We start from the raw sequence: 19,945 nt of genomic DNA, 5'->3' as shown, positions 1-19,945 counted from the left end.
AGCCATATTGCGGCTACCGTCCAGGCACTGTAATCCCCCGCGCCGGTTGCGGCTACTATTACCACATTAGTATATCATGCAGGATACACCAGTGGTATATCAGCAGCCCATTGGCCGGAACCCTAAATTCTTCTCCAACTGTAATTCACCCGCCACGGAGTTTATACCATTTTCTCCAGAGACCATCGCCTCTACCACCAGGTGGGGTGTGTCAATGCTTGGCTAACCCCAGGTTTCGCAGAATCCCCATTGCTCAGTTGCAAGACTGTCACTCTCATCCCCACTTCCAGGATTATCACACCCATTGCTATCTCCACCAAGATTATCACCCCCATATTTGTAGCTCCTACAAATCCTGGAACCACCTCCGCCACTAGGTTCTTCAACAGTGTCGTCCCAGCGCTGTGGCCCCGGAGATCGTTCGTGTGGGGACATTTCGCACTAAATAATTTCAAACTGTTTGTCTACCACTATCATGTCTCTTGAGTCTCACGCGTGTGACTTCTGTCGAAGGCGGAAGTTGAAGTGCCTGAGAGAAACACCTAGGTGCGATAAATGCATATGGTATCACAAAGAGTGCTTTTACTCCCCTGAAAACAAACGGGTCCAGTTAACCAAGTCCAACGTGCAGAAGCTTCACACTCGGGTCTCGATTTTAGAACGGCTATTGGCTCGGTATGTGCCCAACCTGGAGGAGCTTGAGAAGCTCATCGGAGCCACCGCCGTGGCCGCAGCCCCGAACGAGGCCGCGGCTGCTAACTACTCTCCGGACTCAATTGACTATGTTAAAGAAGAAGAATTTCTTCTAGATGAAGTAGAAGATATCGATGACATAGTATGGTATGAAACCGACGATGAAAAGGTCATCAGCGAATACTCGGGTCAGAATGTCACCGACGGTATGAGTGCCCTTTCGATTGAAAGTAAGAATTTGAAGATCCCCGTGTATTATGGTCTCGCATCCCCCAACGGCCTAATCAGGTTCTTGCAAAAGGTTGACCTGAACACGAAACGAAATCTTTTGGAAAACTATAAGCCCATGCCCGCATCGTCTGACTACAAGGTGACTCTTGATATCATTCGGCACGAATACGGAGATTATTACTTGGATAACACCGATTTCCACCAGATGATTTTCGAGTGCTATTTCACCACCTACCACCAGGCGTATCCGCTCATTCAAAAGTCGTTGTTCTTGAAGGACTACAGTAAGCTACACACCAAGAACCCCATGCAGAAGAAGTCGTTGACGATTTTGATCTACACGCTTCTTGCCCTTGGTTCTTTCTGTAAATACGGGGATGATTGCGTGGTGGACTTGATGTATTACCTGAGGGTGAAGGATACGTTGAAGCAGGTAGATATCATGGAGTACAATAGTTTTTATTTGCTCGAGGCCCTCACCATTCTTGGAAATTACTGTCAAAAGAGAAACAAACCCAATACGGGGTGGAACTACCATGGGATCTGTTTCCGAATGGCCATTTCGTTTGGGCTACATCGAGAGATTCACGTCCAAAAAGAGAAATTGGACCAGAAAGCCCTCCAGATCTTGGAAAGAAGAAGAAGAATTTTCTGGGGTTTATACGTCTTGGATGTGGGCCATGCGCTAACGTTGGGAAGACCCACAATAGCCCCCAGCTTGAGCTGTATTAATATCAATTTCCCTTCCATCGACTTTGATCATCCTCCTCAAACAGTCTCCGAAGGAGCAAATCCAAATCTCATCGAAGGGTTTGTGCTAGAAATGAAACTCATCAAGATCTCGTCCAAGATCCATTATGTGATGTCGAGCTTGGAAAAAAGCTTCATGAAAAAGACTACAGAATTGTTCGAGTTGAACCGAGAAATTGTCAAGTATGCCCAAGGGTTTCCAGCCTATTTCAACGAAGATTCAGAAATAGCTGTTCCTGAATGGTTTCAGTTCCGTAGAGTCAAAATCATCTGGAGGTACAAGAATGTGCAGATCTTGATGTTCCGAAACTACATTTGGCAAATAAGACCGTATTTACAGAACCCCAAAATGTTTACCAAGGAAGTTAAACTTATCAAAGATTGCTTAAAGGTATGCTTGGATGCATCTATTGAAACCATACACTCGATAAATGAGTACCTCAAGCACCGGGACTTAAACTACTTCTCTTCGTGGTACGGGATCTACTTTGTGTTCCATGCGGTATTGGTGCCGATATTACTTATTTATAACCTTAAGGACCAGTACTCAGATGAAGAAATCATGAAGTTCAAGTACTACATCAATTTGAGCAAAGATATGTTATTCAAATTGAAGAGATTCAACCAACTCACGTGTAACTTGGTTAACTTGGTAGAGATCTTGTCGAAGGGAATTGGAGAAGAAACAGGACCTCATTTGAAGACTGAGAACGACGGGTTGGTTAACGAGATTTTCCATAAAGACTTGACAGAATTCCGTTACGACTTCGAAAAGTCCTTCAACGACACAGTTTTAGATATCAGCCCATTGAACTTCGAGTATTACAGTGACCTTAACGAACAGTCGGTCAATGAGGACTTACCGTACCCATTTGTATAGTCATTTTGCAGCCTAATTGTCGTAGTCCCGCGCAGGTCGTGTGCCACGCCGGATTCCTGGCCAATGAAAAATTGCTCGTTCGCATTATATCAAACCAAACTCGTAAGGTTTTTCCAATCTAACAAATCTAAACCACAACACAATGGCTATCGACCCTGAAACATTTAAGTTCGACACCCCACAATTCGACCCTAGATTCCCCAACCAAAACCAATCCAAGAATTGTGCCCAGGCCTACGTGGACTACCATAAATGTGTGGCTGTGAAAGGTGAAGACTTCGAGCCTTGTAAGATCTTCTGGAAAACCTACACTTCTTTATGTCCACTCGAATGGGTTGAAAGATGGAACGATCAAAAGGAGGCCGGAAAATTGCCTTTCAAGCTCGATTAGATCACTTACGTTTTATAACGACCATACTAAATTTAAATATAAATTATTCATCAACTTCACATAAAGTCATCTTCATAGTTTTCCAGAACAGCCAAATTCGAATGCATGTTCTCCTCCGTGAACAAGTCAGCGTACGGATCCTGATTCCGCTGCTTCTGTTCATGGTGCTGTTTGGCCAACTCTCGTTGTTGGTTCTGTAGTTGTCTTTGATGGTCTTTTTTCTCTCGTTCATACTGGACAAGGGCCAGCTTTTCATTAGCAATAAACTCATCCGTGGACATTTCTGTTTTGGTTTTGCTGAGCTTGTTGAGGACCAAGTTGTCTTTCTTGCCGACATTGAACCGCTTCACGAGTTGTTGATTTTTAAATGTAACAGTCCCTATATCCATCGAGCCATCACTGACGAGGTTATCTACTGAGGTATATATTATGGTGACCGACGCCATTTTGTTTCCCTTTATACTGTTGTTTTTAGTGAGCTGGCCTAGCTGGTCTAGCAACTGTGACGGGAGACTCAAGGACTTAAAATTCTGTAGTCTCTGCTGGTTGGTGAGACTGAGGTAGACGTGAGCAGAACTGACTTTATCGACGTGGAACCACAAGTTCTTGGGGTTGGAGTAACGTATAAGCGGGTCATTCTCTACCTTGTCGCGTCCCATATACACGTTATACTGTTCTGTCTCAAAGTCTGTGTCGACTTGTGCTTTGAAATAGTACACCATCTGTGAATGTTTCAGCTGACGCGAAAAATTCCCGTATGTAGTAACAAAGTTTTTTGGCATTCCCCCTGTAACTATCCTCCTTCACTCCTTCCACACCAACTGTGTTCTTTCATTTCATTCATTTAACCAATCCATTCCTTTACTTACCTATACCCATATACTTGTCAGCCTTTGTCATGTCCGATTACGAGTCCCTTTTGGAGTTTGAAGATAGTTTACAAACAAGCACCCAGAAAGATACTTCGATTACTTTGGGCAACTTGGAAGCCAAGATCGAGTACAACTTGGTGGTTCCGTCCGACCATTCTACCACCTCCCCAGAAATCGCGTTAGAAGCCATTTTCAACGGTTACGACTATTCTATGGATGAGTTTACTTCGTGCAACATCTGTGGTAAACCAATAAACACCAACAGCGATTGCTGTTTGAAGTTTATTGAACAGTCCAAGCTCTCATCATCGTTAGAGTCGAGTTACTGGAGATTGTTTTTGAATAGTCCCACAAGAACCATCAACACTCTTCCTCACTATTCCCAGTTATTGTTCTTGGAACAGGGAATCCCATTTCAGCTCCGGCCAACCGTCTGGAAGAAATTGTTTTTGATTCACTACAACAACGAGATACCCGAGGCGTGTTTGTTGGTGTACAAGAACTTTCAACACTCGTACAACTCGGAGACGTCAGATCAGATCAGCAAGGACTTAAACAGAACCTTTCCAACTGTTTCGTTTTTCCTTGATGAGAGAAACATCAAGCAGCTTGAAACCGTCTTGAACGTCTATGCGAACTACGACGTGGAATTAGGCTACTGCCAGGGATTATTGTTCTTGGTGGGTACGTTATTCTATCAGTTCAAGGATCCCCAGCTCACTTTCCACTCGTTGATTACCATCATGGAGTCCGAGGTGGAATTGCATGACATCTTCACCCAAGAATTGATGTCCTCCACCTTGAACAAATGGTACAGTGAGTTCACTGGGATGTTATCCAAATTAGACAATGAGCTTTACGTGCATATGTCATCATTTGTGGATATGAAGGTATTCTTATACCAATGGTGGCTTTCGTTCATGTCGAGTCACACCCCAGATTTTTCCATCATCAATCGGATCTTAGACTTTTGCTTAATCCAAGGCTGGAAAATAGGAATGTTCAAGATTTCTGCTGGGTTATTATTGGTTAACAAACCCATTTTGATGTCGTTGACAGATGGAGAGGAAGAGGTGGTTTATCAGCACCTTTTATACGAGTGCAAATGGGGGTTGGCATTGAAAGATATCAACCATTTCTTTGGTGAACTATTAATGAACTTTGACCCCCTGTTTTTCAACAAGAATGAAGATATGTTGCATATTAACAAGCCCATGAAAACACATAAGAGAACCCAGTCTTCCATGATTGATAAGTTCAGAAGTTTGAACATCTCAAGCTACTCTTTGGGCAACACCTCCAACAACTCGATTTTCTCCAAGAAAATCTACACAACTGTCAACAATGACACAGACTCTGTGTACTCCGAGGTCACCATAGACTCGAGTAGTTCGGGAAACTCAAAATTTGCAGATTACTTGAAGATCCCATCACCTTTCGCCAATAGCGAAATATCAAGACAAAATAAGACCATGAAAGATTTGTTGATCAAATGCATGGCAAACCTTGATGATGAGGAATTAATCAAGGAGATTATTCAAGTGATTGCTTAATAGGTACATAATAGAGACAGTTTATATTATACCAATTGACAATTTATCCGGGTAAACCCAAAGTTGCACAAAACCGTGCCAGTCGCACAGTTCTTCCAGTTCTCAAAATTTTCAAGCAACAGGAAAAGCGCCAAATCAATTGTCATTCGTCCGCTGTTATACAAGTTATTTTTCAGCATCACCAATTATATTGCATAGATCTCCTCCAGGGATTCAACACGTTATACAAATCAATCTCCTCGTTCGGACCATCTTTTTTCAATTCAGAAAGGAACCCTTGACGTCCCCCTTGGAGTACCTTTCTTAACCGTGAGTCTCAATTACCAAAAAAGCCCACCGGGCATCTTATTAGAAGTAGAGAAAAGCATCATCAATCAGTTATTCATTTTACTATCTACCACTACAGAAGATAATTATCGTGTTCGACTTGAAGAAATCAATTACATTTTATCTAATAGTTCCAGATCAGTTCTCCCTCATTATTTCGGTAAATTATTAAGTTTAGTTTCCATAAGTTATACTGAAAACACCACTGAACTTAGTCCATTAGAACAAATACTTGAAGACAGTCTATTATTTCATTTGAACGCTTTCCGTGACATTGGTTTATATCATCCATATTTCGAAAAGTTATTCAACTCAATCTCGGTTTTAGATTTTGTTGAAAGAGTTAGAGTCGGACCAGTACTTGGATTATACTTCTTCGGAGAGTTCTGCACCTCGTACACTGAAGCAGACAAAGCAAAACTTCTTGTACTTGCTACCAATATCACACAAAGAGCTAGCTTTTTCACTGAAAGCTTTGAATTTGCCCCCTTTTTCGCTGCTACCATCAGTAACAAAAACTTTCCTCCAGCTGCTAAATTATTGGCCGCCATCACATTAGAAAGAACCATTGATCCTACTTTAAAATTAAACATTCTTGAACTTACCACTAAAAGTTTACCTAATATGTCTTTCAAAGAATTATTGATCGAGGTAAATAAGGATTTGAAGGGTATTAATCCTGGAAATTTGTTGCCTGTCATGTTAAAAATAGATAAAAAGGAAATCGATCTGTCATTGGCTTTGGTAATTGCAGAGGTTATTTCACCAGGATCTACGAACTTGCCATCTAATCCTTTGAAAGGTTTGTCTACGTGCAAATCATTCCCTGAATCATCTGCCAAAGGTGCCCAATTGCAAACCACATTTAAGCTTCTTGATTCTGACCCCGCCATTAAAATCGACTGGTTATTAGTGTTTTCCAAGGCTCAAGAGACCTTATCTGCATCGAAGGCTGTAGCTCCATCATTCTTAAACATAAATCAATTCATAGCTGCCATTGATTTCCGTCCTGGCTTGTTAGACATTGCATTGAGTGTTGATTGGAGCTTCAGCAACGTCTTGTTGTATACACTTCTCACGGCTGACCCTAAGCAAGGTTGTTATGACCTTGGCACATCTCCTTTCTTGACGAGAGGTTTTGACGATGTTGAGACTCCAATTGAATCTCAATTGGGTAGAAGAACTCCTATAGCATATATCAATGTCGGCCGCTTAGAGTTGAAAGTTGTTAGCCAATACGCGGCATCTAAAAAGCCCTTGAATGAAAAGTCAATTGACTCCGAAATCTCCAAATTGTTCGATCATCACTGCCATACTTTCCCAGAATACATGCTTTGCGCATGTATCACTTTCGTGAACGAGGGTAACCCATTCATCGAAGGGGTTTTGAACAACTTGTTGGACACGTTGCTCACAAATGAGAGTAAGTTTTTGAGAAATGTAATTCAGAAATTCAATGAAAGAGAACAAGGCGCTCTTATGAATAAGCTTTTCAACTATTACAACCTCCGCAAGAATACTGATGCAATCTTGACTATCAGCCGCGCCATGTTACAACTGAACTTGTTTGATAGTTTATTAACCCAGTTCTTGAATATCAATATCACCATGGGGTTGAACTTGGCAATTTGTTCCTCGGTTTTGGACTTTGATTGTAAACCATTGATTGATTCATTGTTGAATGATCCAAATAAGAGACCTATTGTCGTTCAAGCCATCTTAGAGATATTGGAGGTCAAGTCTACAGAAGACACTAACCTCATTACCAAAACCAAGGTATTAGGTGTAGCTACTGTATTTCACTTATTAGGGATTCTTACCAGACATGCTGGATTCCTTAATGGTGAGAAATTGAAGGCATTACAGTTACAGTTGTTAACCACTTATCCAAGATTAATCAACTTTGGCTGTGGTCACGATGGTGCTATTCTTGAAAATGACAAGGTATCCAATGTATTCCCTGAACCAGTTGAGCAAGAGATGAAAGCCTATTATTCGAAGATGTACAACAAAGAATTGGATATCAAAGAAATAGTTGATATGTTGATTAAGTTCAAGTCAAGTGATATCCCACACGATCAAGATATCTTCGCTTGTATGATCCACTCATTATTGGATGAATACAGATTCTTCTCAGAATATCCTTTGACTGCCTTGGCTTCCACATCTTTGTTGTTTGGTGCATTATTACAAAAAGATATCATTCAAGGAACTACTTTAACTGTTGCATTGAATTTTATTTGGGAGTCTTGTAATCAACCACAAGATTCTCACTTGTTCAAGTTTGCAGTCCAGGCGTTATACAACTTCAAGTCAAGATTACACGAGTACCCAAACTACTGTAAGCATCTATTGGAGTGTAACTCATTGTCCGCACATGCCAAGATGTACCAGATAGTCAAGGATGCGTCAAACGGTATTCCTTGTGATGATCAATCCTTCAATGGTAGTAGACCTGATTCATCGAACTCCAGTGGACAACCAATGCTGATAAACAAATCAACTGAGGACGGTGGAATAAAATATCAATCGATAACTATCTCCGACCAGATCATTGGAAGCATCCAACAGGAAAAACCCAATGAAAATGTTACTGACAGATTACTTTTCTTTGTTAACAACTTGACTGGCGACAACTTGAATAGCAAATTGCCTGAAATCAAAGACTATTTGATTGAGAACTTCTTCTTGTGGTTTGCCGACTATTTGGTTGCCGATAGAGCCAAGTCTGAACCTAATAATCATAGATTATACTGTGAGCTTGTTCAGGAATTCGATGATCCTATATTCTATGAATACGTTTTGAGCGTTTCTTTGAGGGAAGTCAGCTTTTTGATTAGAAACTTCAAGGATACATCTCTTGAACGTTCTCATTTGAAAAACTTGGGATCGTGGTTAGGTCAGATTACTTTGGCTTCAGACAAAGCATTGAAGAGAACTCACATTGGAGTGAAGTTTTTGTTAGTGGAAGCCTATGATTTCAAAACCTTGCCTTACGTTATTCCTTTTGTTTGCAAAATCTTAGATCAAGCCAAATACTCGAAGATTTTCAACTTACCCAATCCCTGGGTACTTGGTATCATTAAAGTTTTGGTCGAACTTTATGATTGTGCTGACTTGAAATTGAATCTGAAGTTTGAGATTGAAGTCTTATTAAACTCATTTAACATGAAGATTTCCGATGTTGAGCCTTCAACAATTGTAAGAAGCCATCCACCAAATCCTGCTGCTTTGGCTGCAATGTTTGGTATCCAGCAGAATGCTAATCCTTTGGTCAATGACTTTTCCAAGTTGGCCCTTGATGGACAAGCTCACCTCCCCCCTGCTCAATTTCAACCTTCTCAAATGTCTCAACATCAGTTGTTACAACAGCAACAGCAACAACAACAACAACAACAACAACAACAACAACAACAACAGCAACAGCAGCAGCAACAGCTACTTCAACTTCAGCTTCAACAACAACAACAACAGCAACAGCAACAGCAACAGCAACAGCAACAACAGCAACAGCAACAACAGCAACAGCAACAACAGCAACAGCAACAACAGCAACAGCAACAACAGCAACAGCAACAGCAACAGCAACAGCAACAGCAACAACAAGGCCAACATATCCAACAGAGAGGTTCCGAAGATGGTGGAATTCCAAGCCTTTCGGGCCAAATTCCACCTCAAGGTTTACCTCAACCCAAACCTCAAGGACAACCAAAGCCAACTGCTGGAGGATTGGATACTTCCTTCAGTACTTTAGTTGGTAACACTATTTTCACCACTAACCCGAACCTTAGAAGGGCTTTCCAAGCTTCGTTATCAAGAGCTGTGCGAGAATGTGCTGTTCCAATCTTGAGTAAGACAAGTGAATCTGTCATTACAACAACTGAGGCTTTGATTAAGAAGGACTTTGCTTACGAGGGAGATATCAACAAATTCCGTAAGAGTTACCAGTCTTTGGCTGTTAAGTTAGCTCAAAGTATTATTGGCTCAAGTGGCCGGAAAATCCTTATTGAAACAATACAAGCTTTTATGGTCAGACTATTATCGCATCAACTCAATCCTAACGACATTCCATTAGGAGAGTTGAGCTCAGCAATTCAATCGAATGTTGATTTGTGTGTTGACATTGTAAACAAACTTGCAGTGGGAAACATCATTGAACTCATTGAAGAGAAAATGAAGTATAGTGTTCTTGAAAGGGAACAGAACCAACCTGGTCAACGTTTTGTGGAAAAGGATGCCAACGGTTACGCATTAAACTTACAACCTCCATTGGGTTTGAAACCAGAAGGTCTCTTACCAAGTCAATTGGCTGTTTATGAGAACTTTAGTGCTTCTATTGTTCGTCCTGAAGTTGTTTCCCAGCCTCAAGCACCTCCTCAACCTCAAGGATTGCAATCTTTGGGTCAACCACAAGCTCCACCTACCAGTGCTCTTTTGCATCCCCCTCAACAACAGCAACCGGGTGCCCCTGGACTTCCTGTGCCCCAGGATGATACTACTGCCATTACTGATCAGTTGTTCGCTGCCATCACTCAAAGTTGTGACAAAGCTATCCTGAGTCTTGCCGATAATTACACTACCACTTTGGCAGAGATACCTCAAGACCATGTGATCATGCAATGTATTACCAATGTGTTGACGCTCGCACAAGGGAATGCTTTGAAGTATCCCGAATTGTTGCTAAAGGTTGCGCAATATGCTGTTAACTGCCTTTTCACTCAAGCTCACGAAAATCCAATCAGTAATGAGATCTATGTGGTAATCTTGGACAAATTGTGTGAATATTCTCCTTCAACTGCGAAGGATGTGACTTGGTGGTTAGTTCATTCCTCAGATCAGAGAAAGTTGAACATATCTGTCATGTACTCTTTATTGAAGGTGCAGTTGATCCAACCAACTAAGTTGGATACATCGATCAGTAAATTGATCACGGAGACCAAGAATCCATTGATAGTCACCTTTGCAGCTAATTTGTTGGGAATCATATACACCAGCAAAGATCCAAGACCTATTGCTTTGAGATCAGAGTTTGCATTGTCGTTAGCCAGCTTATCCAAATACGAAGGTGACCAATCCATTGAAGGTACCAAAGAAGCTAGAGAAGCTCGCGATAAACTTTTTGAGCTCTTAAATGATAACGCTCTAGTGACTGCCAACAGTGAAATGTACAGTCAATTGGGTTATATTTTCACCGAATGGTTCAAGTTATTGACTCACGGTGACTGCAATGAAGAATTAAAGGACGAGTTTGTCAAAGGTTTATTCAAGACGGAGATTTTGACAGATCCGGAACTCTTCAGTATGTTCTTCAAGTCGGCCATTGAAGTATCTATCACTTCTTTTGCTATGGAACATGATATTAGAAGTAGAACACAGCATGAAGCTTTGCTAGTGGTGGATGCTTTGGCGGCCTTGATAGTCCATATTCTTATTAAGTTCGACAAGAATAATGTTGAAGATGCCGTCGAGTATTTCAAAAATATTATGGGTGTGATTCTCGTTTCATTTACAAATGATCACGAATCGTCCAATGGTCAATGGAGCGAAAGAGCTTACTTCAAGTTCTTTTCGTCTTTGTTGTGTTACTGGAATGATGCTTCCATGATGCAAGTTGATGCTACTGTTCATATGGATATTCAATTTTTCAACTTTGTTGGTGATATCTTCTATTCTTTGCAACCAATTATCTTCCCAGGATTCACCTTTGCGTGGATTTCATTAATAAGCCACAGAATGTTCTTACCTAGGGTATTGGAATTACCTAATAAGACGGGACACGGAATATTGGTTAAGCTTTTGACACCATTATTGAGATTTGAATCCATTTACTCAGTAGATGAATCAGTCAACTATGATGTGATTTGTGTTATTTTTAAAGCCATCAACCGTATCTTTGTTGGATTATTCCATGACTATCCTGATTTTTTCAGCGAAAACTACTTGCAGTTATTAGCTTGCATTCCTGCCAGCTACATCCAATTGAGAAATATTGTGTTGAGCGCAACTCCAAAGGGAATCACCTTAGAGAACCCGTTCAAACGGGGATTGAAGGTTGAGAGAATTAGCGACATGAAGAAAGCTCCTATCATCTTTTTGGACCCAACTGAAGATATCGTCAAACTGGGATTGAGGAGACCAGTGGACAACTATTTGAGAATTCCTGGTCCTGGGTTGATCAAGGCTGTTTACAACGGATTGAAATTGAGTAAACCTAAACAAGTTAAAGAGTTTGAGTTTGATTCTGTTAACTACAACGTCGGTCTTATCAACTCGTTGGTTTTATACGTAACTTTGTCAGAAGGTCAAGAAAATGGGGGTGCTTTCCAACCTAAGGATGCGCATGTGTCTATATTCTTTGACTTGTTGAGCATCGGATCTACTGAGTTTAAGTTCCACCTCATTAACGCTTTGGCGAATCAGTTAAGGTATCCTAACACCCACACAAACTGGCTGGTGGGATTATTTTTACACTTCTTCAACGCAAAGACCTGGAGCAACAGTGAAAGCAGGATCACAGTTCAAGAGCTTATCACCAGAGTGTTGCTCGAAAGACATGTGGTGAACAAACCACATCAATGGGGATTGACGATTTTGCTCACAGAGTTGATCAAGAACGATACCTACAACTTTTTTGAGTTGCCGTTTGTCAAGAATTCGCCACCCGAAATCAAATTGGTATTTGATTCATTGTACACAAACATCACTACCACCCCATAATAAGAAACCAGTTTATGCTGGCTGTAAATTAGCTATGTAGAATATTACTAAAATATATCTTTCTTTTCAAACTCGGTCGTGTGATTCGAATACCAATATTTTGGTTTCTCACAAATCGATCGAATTTGAAAAACCGCAAATTCCACCAGTGTAGGTTCACAAACACAACAGATCAAAAATGTCCAGAGTGAAAAGAATCGCCAAAGAGCTAGAAGAATGCAAGCAAGATTCCCATTCAGGTGTGAGCTTGAAGCTCAACAATGAGACCGATTTGACCCACTTAACGGGAGTTTTTAAAGGACCTCCAGGTACTCCTTATGAGGGTGGTAACTTCCAAGTGGATATAAATGTCCCCAGTGAATATCCTTTCAAACCTCCACAAATGAAGTTCATCACCAAGATCTACCACCCCAATATATCATCTGTAACCGGTGCCATTTGCTTGGACATCTTGAAAGATGCCTGGTCTCCAATCTTGACGTTGAAATCGTCTTTGATTTCTTTGCAGTCATTGTTACAGTCGCCGGAGCCCGATGACCCTCAAGATGCCGAGGTTGCCAAGCACTACTTGAGTGACAAGAAGGGATTCAATGATACGGCAGCATATTGGACTAAGATTTACGCCAGTGATGTGGATGCGGGTCAAGCAGAATTGAGTGATTCGGCCCTTTATGGAATTGACAACGACATCGTTGTTCAATTCGAGAACATGGGGTTCCCCAGAGACAAGACCATTGAGGTGCTTCGGAGAATGGGGATCAAGAACTTGAATAGTGTTAGTAACAAGAGTGAAACAGAGAACAAGATCTTGGAGGAGCTTTTGAAAGAATGTCAGTAATCGTGATGCACTAGGAATTTATACGTGGTTCTAATCCCTATGTCCTTATACTCTACGCTCATGGATGTCATTGTTGTAGTTTCTATATAATTAAGAATACACAGTATGAACTTAAGGTGGCGGTAGTGCATGTATCAAGAAAGTGAAAATTTTTTGAAACTGTGAGATAAGTTGAGGTGGAAACTCAAATTCAAATTCGAATCAAATCATATTTGTGGACATAAATTCATGACGAGTAGTTCGGACGTTGGAGGAAGTGACACCAAAGGAGAAGCCGGTCAGACTGATGCCAAACCATCGGCCGTGAAGTTGGGACTCGACCGTGCTAATTCCATTGGATGGTTCTTTATTGAATCCTACTATGAGATGTACAACAAGAACCCGGAAAACTTATATAAATTGTACAACTCCGAAGCGTCGATAAGCCACGGCGACATCCCCGGTGTTTCCCAAGCCGTTCGTCAGGCCACCGGCACCGAGTCCATCAAATCGTTGTACAAGGATTTGCAGGCTGCTCAAATCAAAAACAAGATCATTGTTATCAATGCTGATATTCAAATCAGTTTGAGAAACAGTATATTGATTGTGGTCAATGGAGAATGGTCCAAGAACTCCTCGCCTTACTACCAATTCAACCAAACGTTTATTTTATCTTGCGGTATCAACGAGTCCAACTACGAGGTTGCCAACGACATCTTGAGGTTCATCGACTACGACTTCAAACACGACAAAATCGTCGAGAAAGAGAAGCAGACTGAGATTGCAGTTGTAGAGGAACTCGCTGAAGAAGAACCCACTCAAAATGGAGTTACTGTCGATGACGTGGACGAACCTGCCGAAGAACCTGAGGAAGTGGCTGAGGAGCAGGTTGAAGAAAGCGAAGCAGCAAAGTCAGATGTTTCTGAAAAGGAACAACCTGAACCCGAATTGGAAGCTGTTGAGTTCGATAAGGAAAAGACCGAAGAACCGGCTCCTGCTTCTGGCCCTCTTTCCTGGGCTGCTTTGGCTGCAACTGCGAAAGATAAATCTCCTAAACCCGCTTCTGTCCCCAAAACCGCTGCCAAGAAGCCCACCGGTGTTGCTACCGCTCCTACTCCCGTACCATCGCCTTCGGCCTTGCCCAACGGCAAGTACAAAAAGGAAGATTGGTTTCCCATCTACGTCCGTGGCTGCGAAGATATCAAGGAAGACGACTTGAAAGACCACTTGAAAATGAACTTCGGAGAAATAAAGTTTTTCAAACAGAACTCCAACATTGCATTAATTGACTTTCTTAACGTCGATGGCCAAAGAAAGGCTTTGGGGGCCAAGAAAACCGTTGTCAATGGTATCACCATTTTTTTGGAGGTGAGAGAATCCAAGAACGGTAGAAAAGATCCTAAAGCCAAAGAAAAACCCCACGACGCCAAACGTAAGAATGACAAAAAACAGGTCCCAAAGAAAAAGTGATCTAGTAGGTCTGTCACCATCTGATTTATACCTTAATTCACTATTTGTACATACGCTATCATAAACGTATCCATCATCAAGTGGTCGCACTTTTCTCGTAGAAAACCAAACCAGAAAACCAAATCAAAACTCAGCCATTATTTTACCAGATGAATTTCTTAAGGAAAAGAAGGGGCGATTATAACTCTGATAGCGACAATGATGATATCAATGCCAACAAGTCCAAGATCCATAAATCTAGGAAACCGCCAAATACTGCTTTCCGCCAGCAAAGATTGAAGGCCTGGCAACCTATAATGACGCCAAAATCTGTGATACCCTTTTTGTTTGTGCTAGCATGTATTTTTGGTCCATTGGGAATTGGAATCATATATACCGTTGCAAACATTGAGTATTTGTCTATTGACTATACCCATTGTGCCTCGAAAGCCAGTAGTTCGTTCAAAGCAGTTCCTTCTAGTTACGTGGGACATCATTTTCGCTCCAAAAACACGAGTCCGGAGTTCAAGTGGAGAACTGACTCAGCAAAAGATAGCTTTGGAGATGAGATCAGTACGTGCTATATTCAGTTTAATCTTCCCAAGGATTTGAAGCCTCCAATTTATGCATATTACCACTTGACCAATTTTCACCAGAACCACCGGAAGTATGTCGAGAGTTATGATTTGGAGCAGTTAAAAGGAATAGCCGTGTCAGCACATGATGTGGATGATAACTGTTCTCCTTTGGACTTTGAAGGGTCCGGAGACGACAAGAAAATCATCTATCCATGTGGGTTGATTCCAAATTCGTACTTCAATGATTCGATTTCAAACTTGACCTTGTTGAATACCAAATCCACCCAAGACAACGAAACATACGTGTTGTCTCAAACCGGAATCTCCTGGTCTTCTGATGTTAAGCATAAGTATAAGAAAACTAAGTACGATCCAAGTGATATTGTTCCTCCGCCAAACTGGTACAAAATGTATCCGAAAGGGTACACCAAATCCAACATCCCTGACCTTCAGCTGTGGGAGCTCTTACAGAACTGGATGAGAACAGCAGGATTGTCTTCTTTTTACAAGCTTTATGGAGTCAACAAAACTGAGACATTATCATCAGGAACTTACGAGACCCAAATTGTTCTCAACTATCCGGTATCGATTTTCCACGGAACCAAGTCGTTGGTGATAACTACGAATTCGATCTTTGGAGGCCGCAATTATGCTTTGGGAGTGGTTTACTTGGTGGTGGCAGTCTTGTCTCTCGCGTTGGCAATTGCATTTCTTATCCAAACAATTATAAAGCCCAGAAAAGTAGGGGAACATGACTTCCTCCAAGGCTCCACGAGGGAGCCCACCAACTTCAGAGAACAGTTGTAACGAATATGTATACTGCTTTCTATTGTATAATTACATCTCAAAATCTATATTTGCAAAAGTAACACAAAAATAAAAAAGTGCGAGGTATTTTCAACGAAAAACCTGATTGCACTGACATTACAATTAGGTGGCTAGACATTAGAGAAACTCCAATATTTAACTCTGGAATCGAAGTATCCAGTGATATTTGAATCTTACATTCAGTTCAGGAAAAATATCAGTTACACCACCAAAAGCTGGCTTCTCTTTTTCTAACATGAACGTTCCTCACATCCAGTACTTGCAACAGCATCAGATGCCTCAGCAAGGAGTGAATAATAATTCACAATCACCTCAGGTTTCACAGATCCAGTTACAACAACAACAACATTTGCAACAACGTCAACAGATATTGAACCAGCATTTACAACAACAACAACAACAGCAGCAACAGCAACAGCAACAGTCTCATGGCCAAGGGCCAAATGTTAATACTCCCAATGCCATTAACCCATTGTTGGCCATAATTAACGGAGGAAACAACAACAATGTCTCGTCCAACAACAACCAAGGTGTTAACATGCAACAGATGCAACAGATGCAACAATTGCACCAGTTACAACAACAACCTCAACAACAGCCTCAAGCTCCTTACCAACAGCAGCAACAGTTCCAAAACCAAATTCACCCTATTCAGCAGTTGCAGCAGCTCCAAGCCCATGCTCCAATCCCACAGCCTACTCACCAAGTACCCATTATTCGTGAAGTTTGGAGTAATAACTTGGAACATGAATTTCATGCTTTAAGGGCGTTTGCTAACGACAAGGTCAACTCTGTGTATATCTCCATACACCAAGAAATCCCTGGGATAGTTTCGAGGCCCGTGGGATCCTTTAAATCCCAAGCGGATTATCATTTTCAAACGTTAAGATCAAATGCTGACTTATTGAATTTGATTCAGTTATCATTATGCGTGGTAAAGGTTAACAAAAACAATGAATTCAGTAACTCCATCATTTGGCAGTTCAACTTCTTATACGACATATCGAAAGAAATGTTCAACGAAGAACACTTGTCAATGTTGGCGCAGAATTCTCAAATAAACTTCCAATTGGCAATGACCGAAGGTATTCACCATTTCAATTTTGCCGAATTGATGCTTGAGAGTGGGTTACTTTTAGACAAAACCATCCACTGGGTGAGCTTCCATGGTGGTTATGACCTTGGATACTTTGTTAGCTTATTGAAGAACGACGCTTTACCAATCAATGAAGAAGATTTCCACTGGTACTGCAACAAATACTTTCCTAACTTCATAGACTTGAAGTTAATTGGAAGCCAGTTGTTGAACAAGTCTTCTACACCTGATGGTAAAGCATCTAAACCTTCCATTGAATACTTGGCAGAAGAGTTACATTTATTACCTATATCTCCGGTAGTACGCCAATTTTTCTCCAGCACCTCAAACAACCAAAGTAACCAACAATTGACCTCGACATTACATGCCTATTTGATCATGGAATGCTTTAAAGAGTTGTTGAGACAATCTGGATTCGACTTCATCTTATTCTCCAAGTTTTCAGGGTTGATCTGGGGATTGAATATGGGTGAGAATGGCCCTAGTGTTGGAAATGGTTCAGGACCATCTACTCCAGGGACAACAGTTAAGTCTGGAGTGGTTCACTTTGGAAGACCCTTCTAACAAGCAATGTATAGTAATAATGCATTAATGTATATTATAAATATCTTTAAAAACGCCATGGAGAAAATTCCGTGCTTAATCTTTGATTCCTTCCCAGTCTTGCTCTTCCTTACCTTCCACTTGGTCATCGTCATCACTATCATTATTGGGTTTTTGTTTCTTGTATTCATCCATATCTTGCTGAAGAGCCTTCTCTTCTCTTTCAGCTCTCTTTCTCTTGATTCCGGCTCTCTTATCTTCACCTTCTCTAATTTCTTCGTCTTGAGGTGGGGCAGTAAACCAAGGAATCTTCCCTCTGTTGAAATCATTCAAAACTTGTTTGGCAACTCCATGTTCGTCAGGTTCACCACCCTTTAATAACTTACCATGCTTTCTAGCAATCAACTCAATAAACTCAGCACTGGCTTCTTCCAATAAAGAAGCGTCTTCCTCAAACTTCTTCCAGCCCTTTATTTCATAGGTTCTTTCTAAATGCTTTCTTTCACACTTGTTTAACAAGTCAGGAATATATTGCTCTGGATTGGAAACATGTTCAACTCTCACAACACCTCTGAACAAGATATCAGACGAAGAATCTTTTGAAGAAGGTGGTACAATACCAGGACAATCAATTAAAAAGATTTTCTTCATCAATGTGATATACTGCCACACCTTGGTTTCACCAGGAATAGGAGCCACTTGACAAACCTTCTTACGACGCAAAGTGTTGATGATTGAAGACTTTCCAGTATTAGGGTATCCGATGAAACCAACTGAAATCTGCTTACGGTCTGCATGCAAAGTGGAAAATTGACGTAATAATTGGATCAAAGACCCCTTACCAAACGAGTTGGTAATGGAAGCATGAAATGCTAAAGTTGGATAGGTTTTGGATAAATGTTTAACCCACGCAGCCTATAATTTGTTAGTAATTTAGATCAACTAAATTCGGGTTGGTTGTTTGATGTTTCCAAATGGAAGACGGAGAGATAAAAAATGTCGGTATCTATACTACGAATCATCCCATGAAAAAGAAAAAGGAGATTCAACTCAAGAAGTCACCGTAATTATCCTGGGGTGAGCCAGCAAAAACTGCCAGCTCGATGTAGACAAAACCAACTCCAAAACGGAAAAGGTACCAAGACAAAGTCCTGGGTCTACGGACGAATAATATCAATATTCCAAAGACGTAACAGGCAATTTTTTGGGAAAGTAACGGAATAGAATCAGTTGCAAATCACCCTGACTTATGCTTTGGGGCCTTCTTTTGAAACCATCAACAACCAACAATTCAACACTTCTTATACATACAGCAATCCACGTTGGAACCAAGTCACACTTGTTCAACACATAGATCAAATGCTTATGAGGACATTCATCTTTCATATACTTTTCAACAGATTCACACCTTGTTCCTAAAGGATCCCTTGCATCTAAAACATGGATCACCACATCAGATGAATCGATAACCTTGTACAATTCGTTCCAAATTCTCTTGGATTGACCTTTACTGAAAATAGCCTCCTTGGCTTCTTGTGTAATACCATCTTGATCCATCAAGGATCCTCCCATCAATCCCAAAGTCGAGTTCAATTCGAGCTTTTCTTGGAATTCTGCAGAGTCCTTCTCGGTAGCCTGAGCAAGTTCTTCCAAACTCGATACTTGTAAGTTTCTAGGTTTTTTACGCTGTTGCTTGGGACCAAAAGCCAGACCATACGACTCCGTTTCTATGATTTTCAGGATTGGTGATTCTGTGGTATCTTTTTCGTCCAATAAAGACATGGGCAACTTATTACGTCTCAATAAAACTTGATAGGCATTGTCTTTTTTGTCAGCCATGGCATTTCTGAAATGAGTTAAAGCATCTTGAGCAATGACTCTGGTATTTACGAACCACTTTCTGTTGGGGTCGACTCTGGCAGTAGGGGCATCGGTAGATTGTAAAGCAGCAGATTGCACAATCTCACCTTTGGCGTTACGGACAGCATGTCCTCCTTTGTACATGTTCAAGAACTTGACTCTTTTGGTATCACGGTAGAAGTTCTCACCCTTGACACGGATATTACCATCCTTGGTGTCCCCTTGCCTTATTCTTCTTTGTTTTTCTTTCTTACCAGTTCCCATCTCGCTTTGACTATATTTTTTTTTCCACTGAGATGAGATGAGGATTTTAAGAGCAGGGCGTGCGCGCGCAAACATGGTTGCAAATAATGAGAATGT

The 19,945-nt window shown here is 41.1% G+C and overlaps 9 protein-coding genes across 9 annotated transcripts; 8 read left to right on the top strand and 1 right to left on the bottom strand. All coding sequences in view use genetic code 12, as the record gives it.

Moving 5' to 3' along the window:
* Window positions 1-475: 475 nt before the first annotated feature.
* On the top strand, window positions 476-2,554 carry PSN45_003639 (uncharacterized protein; the record flags this gene model as incomplete). Its single annotated transcript, XM_006684092.1, has 1 exon — window positions 476-2,554. The coding sequence occupies one exon, from the start codon at window positions 476-478 to the stop codon at window positions 2,552-2,554; it is 2,079 nt and encodes a 692-aa protein (XP_006684155.1).
* Window positions 2,555-2,696: 142 nt separating this feature from the next.
* COX12 (Cytochrome c oxidase subunit 6B) lies at window positions 2,697-2,945 on the top strand (the record flags this gene model as incomplete). The annotated part of the gene is made up of 1 exon (XM_006684093.1): window positions 2,697-2,945. The coding sequence occupies one exon, from the start codon at window positions 2,697-2,699 to the stop codon at window positions 2,943-2,945; it is 249 nt and encodes an 82-aa protein (XP_006684156.1).
* Window positions 2,946-3,843: 898 nt separating this feature from the next.
* On the top strand, window positions 3,844-5,370 carry PSN45_003637 (uncharacterized protein; the record flags this gene model as incomplete). Its single annotated transcript, XM_006684094.2, has 1 exon — window positions 3,844-5,370. One exon carries the CDS (start codon window positions 3,844-3,846, stop codon window positions 5,368-5,370), a length of 1,527 nt encoding a protein of 508 aa, XP_006684157.1.
* A 951-nt stretch (window positions 5,371-6,321) lies between these two features.
* CDC39 (CCR4-NOT core subunit cdc39) lies at window positions 6,322-12,414 on the top strand (the record flags this gene model as incomplete). Its single annotated transcript, XM_066158125.1, has 1 exon — window positions 6,322-12,414. The coding sequence occupies one exon, from the start codon at window positions 6,322-6,324 to the stop codon at window positions 12,412-12,414; it is 6,093 nt and encodes a 2,030-aa protein (XP_066014222.1).
* A 178-nt stretch (window positions 12,415-12,592) lies between these two features.
* On the top strand, window positions 12,593-13,252 carry ubc1 (Ubiquitin-conjugating enzyme E2 1; the record flags this gene model as incomplete). Its single annotated transcript, XM_006684096.2, has 1 exon — window positions 12,593-13,252. The coding sequence occupies one exon, from the start codon at window positions 12,593-12,595 to the stop codon at window positions 13,250-13,252; it is 660 nt and encodes a 219-aa protein (XP_006684159.1).
* A 228-nt stretch (window positions 13,253-13,480) lies between these two features.
* Window positions 13,481-14,701, top strand: PSN45_003634 (uncharacterized protein; the record flags this gene model as incomplete). The annotated part of the gene is made up of 1 exon (XM_006684097.2): window positions 13,481-14,701. The coding sequence occupies one exon, from the start codon at window positions 13,481-13,483 to the stop codon at window positions 14,699-14,701; it is 1,221 nt and encodes a 406-aa protein (XP_006684160.1).
* A 149-nt stretch (window positions 14,702-14,850) lies between these two features.
* On the top strand, window positions 14,851-16,065 carry mug89 (Cell division control protein; the record flags this gene model as incomplete). The annotated part of the gene is made up of 1 exon (XM_006684610.2): window positions 14,851-16,065. One exon carries the CDS (start codon window positions 14,851-14,853, stop codon window positions 16,063-16,065), a length of 1,215 nt encoding a protein of 404 aa, XP_006684673.1.
* Window positions 16,066-16,321: 256 nt separating this feature from the next.
* Window positions 16,322-17,746, top strand: POP2 (CCR4-NOT core DEDD RNase subunit; the record flags this gene model as incomplete). The annotated part of the gene is made up of 1 exon (XM_006684099.2): window positions 16,322-17,746. One exon carries the CDS (start codon window positions 16,322-16,324, stop codon window positions 17,744-17,746), a length of 1,425 nt encoding a protein of 474 aa, XP_006684162.2.
* A 75-nt stretch (window positions 17,747-17,821) lies between these two features.
* Window positions 17,822-19,849, bottom strand: NOG2 (GTPase required for pre-60S ribosomal subunit nuclear export and maturation; the record flags this gene model as incomplete). The annotated part of the gene is made up of 2 exons (XM_006684098.2): window positions 17,822-18,640; window positions 19,037-19,849. 2 exons carry the CDS (start codon window positions 19,847-19,849, stop codon window positions 17,822-17,824), a joined length of 1,632 nt encoding a protein of 543 aa, XP_006684161.1.
* Window positions 19,850-19,945: the final 96 nt, after the last annotated feature.

Source organism: Yamadazyma tenuis, chromosome 4 (assembly GCF_029203305.1).
Source record: "Yamadazyma tenuis chromosome 4, complete sequence".
Classification (NCBI taxonomy): domain Eukaryota; kingdom Fungi; phylum Ascomycota; class Pichiomycetes; order Serinales; family Debaryomycetaceae; genus Yamadazyma; species Yamadazyma tenuis.
The sequence above is the reverse complement of the archived record's forward strand: the minus strand, read 5'-3'. Positions and strand labels throughout refer to the sequence as shown.